Source organism: Vicia villosa, linkage group LG1, assembly GCF_029867415.1.
Source record: "Vicia villosa cultivar HV-30 ecotype Madison, WI linkage group LG1, Vvil1.0, whole genome shotgun sequence".
NCBI lineage: Eukaryota > Viridiplantae > Streptophyta > Magnoliopsida > Fabales > Fabaceae > Vicia > Vicia villosa.
The window spans coordinates 150,820,489-150,834,629 of NC_081180.1; the positions used below are offsets into that span (position 1 = coordinate 150,820,489).

The 14,141-nt window shown below is 37.3% G+C and overlaps 2 protein-coding genes across 2 annotated transcripts; one reads left to right on the top strand and one right to left on the bottom strand.

Moving 5' to 3' along the window:
• The first annotated feature begins 1,970 nt into the window (after positions 1-1,970).
• Positions 1,971-3,157, top strand: LOC131657378 (uncharacterized). The gene is made up of 3 exons (XM_058926793.1): positions 1,971-2,324; positions 2,435-2,618; positions 2,694-3,157. Exons 1-3 carry the CDS (start codon positions 1,971-1,973, stop codon positions 3,155-3,157), a joined length of 1,002 nt encoding a protein of 333 aa, XP_058782776.1.
• Positions 3,158-10,961: 7,804 nt separating this feature from the next.
• Positions 10,962-13,165, bottom strand: LOC131657387 (zinc finger BED domain-containing protein RICESLEEPER 2-like). The gene is made up of 5 exons (XM_058926803.1): positions 13,122-13,165; positions 12,982-13,041; positions 11,793-12,336; positions 11,123-11,660; positions 10,962-10,970 (listed from the first exon to the last, which is right to left on the bottom strand). The coding sequence occupies exons 2-5, from the start codon at positions 13,037-13,039 to the stop codon at positions 10,962-10,964; spliced, it is 1,149 nt and encodes a 382-aa protein (XP_058782786.1). The 5' UTR covers positions 13,040-13,041; positions 13,122-13,165.
• Between the last annotated feature and the right edge of the window lie 976 nt (positions 13,166-14,141).

Consider the following 14,141-nt stretch of genomic DNA (forward strand, 5'->3'; position numbering starts at 1 on the left):
ATGCTGTATGAGTTTGTTTTCAAAGCCTATTAAATTTTTATTGATATTAGTCCTAATTTGAACAAATACCCAAATGATATTTTACTAAAACAAAAAGAAAATAAGATCATCAAAAGTAAAAAACTTTTGGATCAATGGGGATTGGCTTTGCCTCAAACACATTTTTTAAAAATAGTCGGATGACTTAATAAGCTTAAAAAAATTGTAATGTACTGGATCGGATAAAAAGGTTGACAAATTTGAGATATGATATACTCGAAGGTCTTAGAAATAATCGTCACGCCCTAACTTTGCGAGTGCCTAAGACCAGTTTCAACGGTCCGTTTTTCACAAGTTTTTCACTTGGTTTTTCAGCTGACAAGATACTTTTTCATTTACATAGAGCTTCAGCTGGTCATCGATTAAACGAGATGCAACGTTCTTATTTTTTTTTATATTATAAAATTCAAACTAGCCGTTGAACAGCTAGTTCTTTTTTCTTTTTTTTTTTTCAACTTAATTTTTCAATTATAAATATAGTGTTTTAGGAAAAAAATTATCAACACCAATTTTCATTCCCTTTCATTTTCTTTTAAATTTTAAGTTTCTCTCTCAAAATTTCATCCAAATTTTCATCTTTTTACTTCAACTTAAAATTGTTTAGGTCTAATGAATCCTAATCATTTTCATTATCAACAAGCTATGTTCAATTTCATGCAAAATTATCAAAATCCTAATTCTCAAAATTCTCAAAATCCTAATTCTCAAAATTCTCAAATTTCATCGGTGTCAACAAACCCCGCCATTTTTTTCCATCACCAAACAATCCAAATATGTTTCCTAACCCTCAAATGAATTCTAATAGTATGGAATTTTTTCGTCATGAACCGATGTCCGGTTGTCAATTTCCACCGTTTTCTACTCAAGTTGGTGGTGAAACAGAAAAAAGTGTTGTCGTTAAAAAAAATCTCGAGAGCAATTTACAAGGGATGAGGATATACTTCTTATCCAATCATGGCTCAATGTTTCAAAGATCCAATTGTGGGAGTTGACCAAAAGGCTAAGAGTTTTTGGGTAAGAGTCGCTGCCAATTATAACCAGTATCGTGGACAATCGCGAGAAAAGTCAGGGGGACAATTAAAATGTCGATGGCATCGAATAAATGGCTTGGTTCAAAAATTTGTTGGTTATTACAAGCAAGCTATTAATGGAAAGAAAAATGGGACATCAGAGAACGATATCATGGCCGTTGCACATGCTTTTTTTTCTCAGGATCAAGGTACAACATTCAATCTTGAGTACGCATGGCGACTGTTAAAAAATGAACCTAAAAATGGATGGGAGAATCGATTGGAAGTTCTTCAAAAATAACAAAGACTTCTGCTAGTGGGGCATCATCGGAGAACCCAGACACACCTTTAAGTTATGAGTTTAACTCTTCATCACCAATGGAGCGTCCAATGGGACAAAAAGTAGCAAAAAGGAAGGGTAAGGCAAGTAAAATTTCAACTACTAAGCAAGATGAAAGGAATAAAAGAACAACGGCAATGGGAAGACTAGCGCAATGTAAGGAGGACGAGATAGAAGTCAAGGTAATTCAAATCATGATGAAAGACACTTCTACTATGAGCGATAGTCAACGAGATATTCATGAAAAATATTGTAATAAGATGAAAAAATATATGGAATGTAGTTAGTATCACTTATGCAAAATGGTCATTAGTACCACTTTAATTTATCAACACCTATGTAAAATGGTCATTAGTACCACTTTAATTTATCAACATCTATGTAAAATGGTCATTAGTACCACTTTAATTTATCAACATCTATGTAAAATGGTCATTAGTGCCACTTTAAGTTTTAATAAATATAATCGTTATTCAAACTAGCCGTTATTCAAACCATTATATATACTACCACTTATGTCATTTTTTTCTCATTCTCATCTTATTCTTCTCTCAATTTTCTCTCATTCTTTACTCACTAAAATGGATTCAGACAATTCAGATAATTACGATCAAGAATTTTGGGAGTTGATTGAAGAAGAAATTATGGACGATAGTGATGAAGAACAACAACTTCAGAATGAACGTCAATCTGGAAGTTCCTCTCGGCCAAAGAAAAGGACAACGGTAGATCGAGGTCGTGAAGAAGGGCACAATCGATTATTCAACGACTACTTCTCGGAAAATCCAGTATACACAGATGTTCAATTCCGAAGAAGGTTCATAATGCATAGGCATGTATTTCTTCGAATTGTAGATGCCCTTGGAAATCATGATGAATATTTCCAAATGAGGGTTGATGCAACTGGTAAATGGGTCTTTCACCATTGCAGAAATGTACATCTGCTATTCGTATGTTGGCGTATGGGTCTCCTGCTGACTCTGTAGACGAATATGTTTGAATCGGTGAAAGCACTTCAATTGAGTGCTTACAAAGATTCGTTCAGGGCGTGAATGATGTATTTGGGGCTGAGTATTTGAGAAAGCCTAACAACACTGATGTTGAACATCTTTTACAAATGGGAGAGTCACGTGGCTTTCCAGGTATGTTGGGTTTCATTGATTGTATGCATTGGGAATGGAAAAATTGTCCTGTTGCATGGAAAGGACAGTATTGTCGAGGTGATCATGGTAAGCCCACAATCATGCTTGAAGCAGTGGCATCACAAGACTTATGTATCTGGCATGCTTTTTTTGGTATTGCAGGTTCAAACAATGACATTAATGTGTTAAACCAATCCAACTTGTTTAACGATATTTTGGAAGGACATGCTCCCAATGTGCAATATACAATCAATGGGACATCATATAATATGGGGTATTATTTAGCAGATGGTATATATCTTGAGTGGGCTACATTTGTCAAGACCATTTCAATGCCACAGGGAGAAAAGAAAAAATTATTTGCTCAACATCAAGAATCAGCTAGAAAATATGTGGAGCGGGCATTTGGAGTGCTTCAATCTCGATTTGCAATTATACGTGGCCCAGCGCGTGCCTGGCACATGGAGACCCTCAAGTATACCATATATGCCTGCATCATATTGCACAACATGATTGTGGAAGATAAACGTCATACATATGGAGGTAATTTTGATTACTCTTATGATAATGTGGATAACAACAACTCAACAATTCAACAACTGAAATATTTAGCGGTCCTCATTTGAATCTTGCAACAAGACTAAAAAGAAGAGCAAGTATTCGTGAAAAACAAGTTCATCGTCAACTTCAAGGAGATCTAGTCGAGTATGTTTGAGAACGTTTTGGACATGAAGATGATGAAATTTAAGTTTGATTAATTATGTGATGTTATTTATTTTTATTGTTTTTAATTATATGTCATGTATTTGAGATTAATTTTAATCATCATTTTAAATTATAAGTTAAATTTGAATTTTATTTATTTTATATCAATTTTAATTTAAATAATTAAAATTATTATTTTAAATAATATAAAATTTAATATGAATAAAATATTCATTTATAAAGTAAAGTTGTGGGACCCAATATGAGTTTTTCAGAGATGCACCATTGGAGTGAAAAATTAATTGAGTTGCTTCAAACTGACGTGGCTTAATAGATCCCACAAAGAATCCAAAAATGGGAATTGGCTTTGCCTCAAACACCTTTTTTAAAAATAGTCGGATGACTTAAGAAACTTTAAAAAAGAAAATTTCTTTAGCCACCTCCCTATGGGGGTCACCCCCAGCGAAAATCCCAAAATACCCCTGCTTCGGAAATGAACTTCCGAAGCGCTTTTTTTTTTAAAAAAATTTCCATAATTCGGAAGTGCATCTCCGAAAACACTTCATGGGGGGTGTCTTCGGAGATGAACTTCCGAAAACACCTCATGGGGGGTGAATTCGGAAGTTCATTTCCGAATTATGCAGAAACTGTGTTTTTTTTTTATGTTTTATCTAAAACAGTCTCGCATTTTGAATTAAACGTAAACGTCAAATAAAATAAGCAATAAATAAGCTGAAAATACTAATATGATAAATAAACAAAAAAAAATACTAATCCGATGAAAATAATATATACAAACCGAAACAAATAAAAATAGTATGCTAAAGATACAATCCGAAAACAAAAAATAAATAAACCCGACCACTACTGGGTGTGCCTAACCCTCTCACCCTGGGCCCTCCTTTGCCGCCTGTACCCCGCCGCACAGCCTGCATCAGTGACGATCATCTCCATCACGGCGACTGCATCTGGACCGCCCTGCTGAACGACACCTCGATCCAACGCGTCCCGCCCAAGCATCTCTATCCGCTGGCAGATCGGCAGAAGATCAATGGCGTGGTCATCCTCGGCCTACTGGTTCTCTAGGATCTCCTCATGTGCTGGCCTAGGAGCGCCGGGAACGTCAGGACTCAGCAGAGGATGTGACACCCGATAGAACCATGTGACGTATCCCTCCTCACTGTGCCAGTCCTGTGTGACCCGAGTGAGACGGTACTCCTGCGGTACCACATGATGCTGCCAGTCCTCCCATATGGCAGTGAGCTGCACTCGGGTCACTGTGTCGGGAGCAGCCTCAAAGGGTGACCTGGGTATCCGCTGCACAAATCCGAACTGACGCATGCACCGCTCAGGGAGATAGCAGACCATGATGGTAGTCCCGCATGCCAGCCAGCCTGAATATAGAGCAATGCCGTCAAAGGGGACAATCTGAGCGTAGTCGGTGAATGGCCTCCAGGTGACGTCGTCGTGCATCGTGCGGTCCAGGTACAGACGGTATGGTCCCACCGCATCGTTCCCCCTCTGGAGAGCGTATCTGGCGACCCTGGGCATGGCGTCCACGTACGCAGGATCGATGTGAAAGTCGTGGATGCGGGAGAAGTAGGAGATGATCCAGCTCTGAAACAGAAACACGATAATGTATTAAAAATAAATACGAAACATAAATAAATAAATAAATACGATAATGTGTTAAAATAAAACGTACCGTAAGCAGTGTGCAGGATCCGACCAACTGCCTCGTCCTCCAGTTGGAGGCCTCATTCAGCTTCTGGTAGAGATATGCCAGAGTAGTTGTCCCCCAGTTCCACTGGTGAACGGTATCCAGGTCCATGAAGTAGAGGAGGTAGGTCACGTCGACGTACCTGGCACTCTTATCCACAAAGCATGCAGCGCCTACCACATGCATGTACCAGCACCGCAGAGCGCAGCCGCGGTGATACTCTGTGAATAGCTCGTCACCCTCACCCTCAGCCTCGGCAGCCGCGTCCAGGTGGTGCTCAAAATAAGTGCTCAGTGTGGTGAACCGGACATGAGGCCCATATGTCGTGACGCACTCAAAGTGAGCAACCTCGTGCTCCATGCCCAAATAGAGCGTCATCCACTCAATAGCCTCGACCCTCTGGATCCGGGAGTGGTGCAACAGTGGCCCCCTAATAGGCAGGTGGAGAAGACACTGCACGTCGTGCAAGGTGATCGTCATCTCCCCAACCGGCAGGTGGAAAGAGGACGTCTCCTTGTGCCAGCGCTCCACAAATGCCCCCTGCATGCCGGTGCTGATGGTGGTGTAACCCGTCATGCAGAGCCCGCAAAGCCCTGAACCTCGCACATGGTCGTTAAACCACTCAGCTGTTGGTTTAAACAGACTAAATATCTTCCGAGCGCGGTTCACCATTTTCAACGGCTCTTGCTCCTGTTGAAAAAAAAACAAATAAACGACATATATTAAATAAGCGACATATATTAAATAAGCGACAAATAAACGGTTAAACTATAAAAAATGGTGACAATTAAACGGTTAAATTAAAAAAAATACCTCTCCCTCCCAGATCCGTCAAGCGACGTGATCGTGGTAGTGAATCAGCACAGAGGTGTCAAAGGGCCCTCCCGGATAGCTGTCCTCCTGCTCATCCTCCTCCCCGGCTGGAGGATCAACATCCGGTACCCCCTCCGGCTCGTGGTAAGTCACTGCCGCCACCTCCTCCTCCTCCTCCTCCTCCTCCTCCTCTCGCTGGCGGGAAGAAGATGCCCGAGCCAGCCGACTCCTAGATCCTGAACCAGATGTACCCTCTCCCACGTCCACGGGAACTCGCACACGGCGTCCCCGGACCTGCCCCCGTCCCTGGGTCGACGCCAGCTGCGCAGCCGCCCGCTCGCGTCTAGCCGACGCAGTCTGGGACTCTCTCCTCTGTCTGATGCGTGCTGGTTGGTTGCCTGACATGTTCCTGTAAACAATCGAAATCAATTAATATGCGAGGCAAATGAAAAAACAAAAAAAAATGAACTTCTGGTACAGTTCGGAAGTTCATTTCCGAAAACTGGGATGGAGGTGTTTTCGGAAATGAACTTCCGAAACACCCCTGCGCAGACCTTCAATACAGCCTCCAATGGCAGACCCAAAAAACCTAAACCAAAACTACTTTTATGCCTACTAAACATCCTAATATCAGTACTAACCTATCTTAATGTGATTTTTTCAGTTTCTAAACACCCTATTAGAGTTTATTCAAATAGATCTAAAACTTGAAAAAACAATGATAAACTTACCAATTAGTGTTTGATGATGAGTTTGGTTGAGTTTGGAAGAAGAGTTTGGCTACTTCACACTTGCTTTTGCAGATTTTTTGCAGAGAGTTTGAGTTTGGATGTGTTTGATGATGATTAGGGTAAATGATTAGGGGGAGGGGGGCTGTTTTGCTTAATCTGCAAAACGCGCATTATTTCGGAAGTTCATTTCCGAAATGCTGTTTTCGGAAATGAACTTCCGAAATAAGACAATTTTTTTAAAAAAAAAGCGCTTTCGGAGATGCATCTCCGAAAACACATTTTTCTTGCATTTCGGAAATGCATTTCCGAAGTTAGGGGTAGTTTGGGTTTTTCACCAGAGGTGACCAAGAAGACATGGGGGTTGATAAAGAAATTTTCTTAAAAAATTGCAATGTAATGGATCAGATAAAAAGGGTGAACAACTTTAAGATATGATACACTCGAAGGTCTTAGAAATAATCCTAAGAATTCATGAAAAATCACAAAACGTCTTAATGATGAAAAATACACACTACTTTTACAACTATTCGTGACCATCCCATATTCTCTTATGGTTGGCTTTGATAATGAGATGATCAATCATAACTTCAAAAGACTCCCCGGACAGATAAATTTATTTAAAGATTCTTCACGTTTTAAAACAAAAACAAAGAAGAGACTTTGTTATATACATGACCCCAAGAAAGAAGAGTAAGGATACCACAAAGCCCACGTGCACACTTATGCTAGTGTTTGTTACTAGAGATAGGTAATTAGTGTGACATAACTTTAAACAACAAAAGACTTTCTACCTTTCATTCTAGAAACTAAACTCTATTATTATACTTTTCGTGAATCTATATACTAGGGGTGGACAAGCGGTCAGGTAGGGTCGGATTCGGGCCCAAAACACCAATCCGGCCCAACCCTCGGGTGACAAAGTTTGGCCCATATCAATCCTACATTTGTACCGGTTATGTTCGGGTTCGGTTTCATCCGGATCGGGTAACTGGGCCGGGTAAATTCGGATATCAACTGTTGTTGGCCCAATTCAAAATCTAGGCCAAATAACAAAATCCAATAGTTTTTTTTCTAATTTTTTTTATTCAGATTAAAAATCTATCTATAATTGTTAAATTGGGCCTTATTTGTTTCACATATCTATTGTTAAATTTTAAGATGAATGTGGGCCTTATCTTTACAATAATTTACTTAAAAAAATTGCCATAAACATTTGAATTCAGACTTGACATTCTGATTAAATTCAAATTCACCATAGTCTTTGATTTCACATAATTTAAAACTGAACCAAATTCTGCTGCATCAAGTTCAAGCAACAAAAATTATCTAACATCAAGTTCATTACAATTTAACAAATAAGCTTCACAAGCTACATAATAACACAATCAACATAACTTCCAATTCATGTCCATCATCACAACTTCCTGGTCCAGCATCAAATTCCTTCCTCTTTCCCTTTAAGACAAGCTCCTTCTTCTAAACATTGAATAAATCTTAACCAAAACAAATTTAAATTAATTTTAGTTCAAAGGGAATAAACTGCACTAATCCATATAAAAAATAACACCACTTTAATCTTATTAGAAGATCACTGTATTAAATATATATTTGCAGTACTAAAAGGTCCACTAAGATAGTGACTAACTCACTAACATGTACTGGTGGAGGGATTAACCAAATTGATCAGCACAACATCATGCTAACCCAAGCCATTGTTTAGTATCAAAACTCTTACTAAAAAAAGTGCTTAATAATAATAATGCAATGTTTAGTATCAAAACTCCTACTAAAAAAAGTGCTTAATAATAATAATGCAACTTTCCTGTTTTTAATGCACATGATACCTATCTAGAAACATCTCCTATTGGGAATTAAGCTGGCAAGGATCCACAAGATCACAAATATGTACATAGTTAATGTAATATACCTGTTTGATGTCTTCAAGATTGAGATCCAAGTAGTAAGAGTCTGAGAACTCGTCAATTTCTTCTTGTAACTTCATCTTGGTCTCTTAAGATAGGAAGAGGAAGTATCTTTCAAAGGAAACAGTGAAAGCAACGTACAATCAGAAGAGCTTTACATCATTAAGTAAGTCTATATTCAGTCAGAAACTCACTTCGGCTGTAGGCGGATGAGCTTCTTTTATGCATAGCAATCTAGCTTCTTTTGCAGCCAATACAACTTTCTTTTTCAAGCAGATATCTAAGAGAGATAGCCTTGGCTGTCTGCTGCAATACAGAGTAAGCACAGTTTGGTTAACTAATGCAATCAGATTGGTTAGTCAATAGATTAAGCACAGTTTTTATTTTCATAGTTAATAGTTAATACTGTAGTTAAATGCAGTAGAGAGCCTATGAACTTGTAACAGAAGTGAGAAATACAATTTATTTTAACTCTCTTCACCTTCTCTTTTCACACGTAATGAAAAATAACAAAGGTACACATTCTTACTAAAACTAGCATTCAACATATTAACTTAGCAATTTCATACTTTTGTAAGTATTTCAACATAAGCATGAAAATACCAAAAATGAAGATCCTCCCCTCAAGCAACCTACTATTTGTTAAGAAGAAATCAACCAATAGGTTTTAACTCATTGAGCCTGGCTGTGGTTATGGTCTACAATTATATCGAACCAAACTAACATTTTTAATATGGATAAGCTAAAATTATGGAGTAATCTATGTTTCAAAATTGAGAGCCGAACCAAGCTGGGCATTTTAAGATTAACGATCAATATGGAAAACATACAATGTTCAAGGAAGCATGTTTATAAACTGAAAAGTGTTAATGAGGTTATGACTAAAAGCATCATATGAATATTTCATTCAGCAAATCAAATTTAAATACAGGGAACTTCAAATATATCAGTAGTAAAAAAGACAAGGGCCCACCTTTGGAACTCTCTGTGATTTCTTCTAGTTTTGGTATCAGGTCTTTACTCTCTTTCACAAGAGCTTCAATTTTTGATGAGTCTCGCATCGGATGAGATATTGCCTGAAAATAATTCAAAGAACATTCAGTGTGATAAATCATGCATTATACATGTCAAGGGAATGAGGTATCAATACCATAGTGTCTGTTATTTAAACTACAACAGCAGCATCACAAACAACAGCAACATTAGCCATAGTGATGGTTGTGCAGGGATTCTTTTGATATTCTTTCAAAAGGTGTTGGTTGTGCAGGACTATTTTTGATATTCTTTCAAAAAGTGTTGATTGTGTTAATGTCGGCTTCAAAAAAACGAGTCATCCATGACTCCAAAAAAAGTAGCTGCAAATATCATACAAAACATTAGAAATAACACATACATTAAAGCACCAATATTTGAAGCAGAATCAAATAAATTCAATAAGTCTCAATTCAATAAGCAGAATCACATACATTAAAGCACCAATATTTGAAGCAGAAGCAGAATCATATATGTCTCAATTCATGTTACTTTCAAGGGTCATACATTAAAGCACCAATATTTAAAGCAGAAGCAGAATCATATATGTCTCAATATTTAAAGCAGAAGCAGAATCAAATAGTGTCATGATATATAGTCTTTTCACATATAGATGTCAACCAGTATTGAAGCAGTAAATTCAACCTCAAAAAGTGTTTAGGCACAGCCAGAAGGTTGTGACTGAGTTTGAGATGAAGACGATGCTCCACTTCCGAGTGAAAGTTCAGCAAATCCTATAAAGAAGAAATTAGCAAAATATTACAAAACAAAATTAAAATTAACACTTAAGATAGATAGAAACAATATACCTTTTAAAGCATCTTCAGAAATCTCATAATCTTCAGTAAATTCCAAGTCTTTGAACTGATCTAATGAAGGCCTCAACCAGTTTTGTGCACAAATAAGAGCCTCGGCCATTTCAGGTTTGAGAGAGCTTCTATATACCTCTAAAACCCTCCCACCAGTGCTAAAAGCACTCTCAGAAGCCAGAGTTGAAACTGGTGTAGCCATTATATCTCTAACAATTTGGGACAGAATTGGGTATTCTCTAACATTATGTTTCCACCAACTTAGAATGTCAAACTTATCTTTATCCTTTTCATTAAACCTTATGCATTTTTCTTTTAAATAGCTCTGCAGCTCAGTTACTTCTTCAACCGAATCCATAGACTTCAAATGTTGCTGAAAAGCATTCTGTCTAGCTACATGTGCCGGTACTTCGACGCTGGCAGCAGCTTCACCATTAGAAACAGTGGCTGCCATTGCTGGGATACGTCCTTCAACATTGTCATAGGCTTCTTTGTAAACCATGAAGATTTTGGAGAGATTGTTATTGATCTCTTCTAACAAAGATTTCTTAGTTTCTGAAAGTGGTCCATACATATCAGTAAAGCACCCGTCCACAAATCGTAACTTATATCGGGGATCAAAAATAACACCCAAATAGAGGAGTTGGTTCATCTTAGTGATATCAATCCAATATTTCTTAAATTTATCCAACATTTCCTTAGCCACACTAGCAAACAGTTCATTTAGGTCCAAGTTTAATGACTTAAGCTCAACATAAATTCCAGCCAGGAAAGGGAAAGCTGTATGCAAACTTGCTTTTGTTGAAACAGAAAAAACAGTTGTCGCTTCATAATAATTCTTCAAAAACTTAATAAATACCCTAACATTCTCCCAATCTTCACTACTAGGGGGGGAATCACCTTCAAAGAAATCCCTATAATCCTCAACCTCATCTTCTAGCTTATCAAAAGCTGATTCATACTTCTCAGCTGCATCTAACATCAAATACGTCGAGTTCCAACGAGTTGAAACATCAAGACATACCGACTTCTTGCATGTAATATTGGCATAACCCACACATTCATTGAACTTTAACGCTCTATGGGGTGAAGATCTTACGTACCTAATCGCATTTCTAACACTTGTAATTGAGGTGCTGGCTACTTTTAATCCATCTCTCACGACCAAATTCAGTATATGTGCATAACACCTCATGTGAAATCCAAATCCATCCAAAAAAAGTCCATTCATGTTTCTTATCTTCTGCTCTAAATACTTAACAGCAACATCATTTGATGCCGCGTTATCTATCGTGATAGTTGAAACGTTTTTCAGCCCCCACTCCTTCAGCACATCCTCAACCTTCTTACCAACTGTTTTACCTCGGTGATTTGGGATACTCGCAAAGCTTATTATCCTTTTTTGGTATTGCTAATCCTTATCTATAAAATGAGCAGTGAGGGTCAGGTAGTTTAGATTTTGAACGGAAGTCTAACAATCTGTTGTAATTGCCACTCTATTACAATCAGACTTAAATAATGCTTTCAACCTCACTTTCTCATCAAGATATATTTGAAAACAGTCCCTAGCTATGGTTCTTCTAGATGGTATTGTAAATTGGGGTTTCATTTGGTAACAAAAGTACTTGAATCCCTCTCCTTCAACTGTTCTAAAGGGCTTCTCATCTAAGATGATAAAGTAAGCCAACCCTTTTCTACAACCTACAGGATCAAACCTAGAAGATGTTGGAACTAACCCAACTCCCGGAATTGTTGAATATGTCAATATGGTTTGGGTAGGGTCCGTTGAAAGGTTCAACGGATACTTAGAACATGTTTTCATGTGACTCTTTAAATTTGACGTTCCGTGTTTCTTAGAGTCACACATATATTTTTGATGGCAGTATTTACATGCCGCAGTAGCGGGATCACTATCGGGAATAAGATTAAAATGGTCCCATACCTCTGACCTCTTTCTAATAGCATTCGCATTAGCTCTTCTTCGCTTCCGACCAATAGGAGGCGGATTTGTGCAGACCTCAATGGGTGTTGTTGCTGCTGCTGGTGTTGTTGTTGGAGGATCTTGTTCCATAACTGAAACAAAATACATAAGTTATTTGTAAATCAAAGTTCAGAAATACATGTGTTAAACTAGTTAGCTAATAAAAGATTAAATGAATTGGATTCCATGATTGACTAAATTAGGAAAATTCACATTATACATTATCTTTCCAAAAAAAAAGACTTCGTCAAAGAATGAAACGAGAGATATGGCAATGAATCCACATTGAGTTCTGAGAAAATGTGGCATTTCAACAAAATAAAATTGAGTCTACTTGCATTTTCTATCTTTTTGGTGTTATTTAGCATTGATTCATTTAAGGGTTTTAAATGGGTGTCAAAGTTGAATTATCAAAGGCTTCATAAGATAAGAGCAAACATATTCATTAGATAAGAGAAAACAGTGGAACAACGTTTTTGTTCGGCTGAGTAGGGACATGACCCAACCAAGTTCTTCAACTAGCATCTTTTGACAGATTAACTAAACTATGGGCATTAGAATTAAATCTACATAACTCGAGAGTCATCCATATTTGACACAAGTTCCTCACAGTCATGGATGATATGATCAATTGCAAAATACATAAGTTAAACTTGTTATACAGAAGCAAACTTGTTGTAACAGAAATTTGCAAACTTTTTATAGCTAAATCTTAAATAAACTTTTGCTAAACTTACCGTTATTTTGCAAATTTCTAACTCCTTGAACTCCTTGCATACCTTCAACTCCTTGCATAACTACCAACATCAGAAGAACTTAACTACATTAGAACTAGCAAAATGAGAACTAATAAAAATTAAAACAGAAGTAAAACAACCTCTTAAACTTCAAAATTTATCTCACTTGATCATAACTCCCTGAGTTAAGTCGGAAACCACATGATGAAAATCTGCAATCAAGAGATAAGCATTTCAGAAATTAACACAGAAAGATACAGAAACCATAAATAAACCAAAGCATTGAAAGAGATAAAGATGAGAGCACTAACTGAGAGATGACGATGGTGAGAGATGACGATGGTGAGAGATGATGATGGTGAGAGATGACAATGGTGAGAGATGAAGAGCTGAGAGTGAAACCCCTAGAGGGGGGAGGCGGACAGCGAAGAAAGCAAATATGAGATAACCCTAATCCAAACGAAGCATAAACACTCAATTTGGGCCAAAGTGATTTTCATTAAGCCCATAATCCATCAGGTATCATACTATAACTAAAAATAATAAAATAAGATAACATACCATCGGTCGGGTCCGGAGTCCGACGGGTGACAAATCCATCACCGAAACCGAACGAATCCACCCATCGTTGTCCATTTCACCTTCTTGCTGCTACCCGTAGTCCGAAGATAACCGATCCGTGGAACAAATCGCCGTCGGGTTCGGTGGGGTTGTTGCGGGTGGCTTCCGCTTGTCCAGCCCTACTATATACTATAGGGTTGAATTGAATGAATATGCACTATTAGTGTTAGTGTAACATTTTTTATATAGTCAATGCATTACAACCATTCACATATATTATTTTATAAATAATTAAAATAAAAGTCAAAATTCAATAAATATTTAAGGGTTATGATTGACAGTGAAAAACTGTTTTACATTGTCAGTGTATTTCCATTAAATCCTATATACTATAGGGTTGAATTTTACAACTCATGAACATTGAATTTTTCATTTCACATATTTAATGAAGTACATAAGAATAATAAAAATACTGGTTAGTCTTTAAATTAAAGAAAACGGTTCAAATTTAAAAAATTTATTTAAAAAATATTTGTCATTTTGTTATATTTTTTACTTATTTATTTTTATTGTTGAAAATCATTTATTTTAGTTGTTAT

Coding starts and splice junctions, on each gene's coding strand:
- LOC131657378 (XM_058926793.1), top strand. CDS start 1,971: ATGGATTCAGACAATTCAGATAATTACGATCAAGAATTTTGGGAGTTG. Junction 2,325..2,434: donor TCTTTCACCATTGCAGAAAT/GTACATCTGCTA, acceptor AGATTCGTTCAG/GGCGTGAATGATGTATTTGG. Junction 2,619..2,693: donor GTATTGTCGAGGTGATCATG/GTAAGCCCACAA, acceptor TTGGTATTGCAG/GTTCAAACAATGACATTAAT.
- LOC131657387 (XM_058926803.1), bottom strand. CDS start 13,039: ATGCAAGGAGTTGAAGGTATGCAAGGAGTTCAAGGAGTTAGAAATTTG. Junction 12,337..12,981: donor TAGAAATTTGCAAAATAACG/GTAAGTTTAGCA, acceptor ATTTTGTTTCAG/TTATGGAACAAGATCCTCCA. Junction 11,661..11,792: donor TATCTTGATGAGAAAGTGAG/GTTGAAAGCATT, acceptor ATACCAAAAAAG/GATAATAAGCTTTGCGAGTA.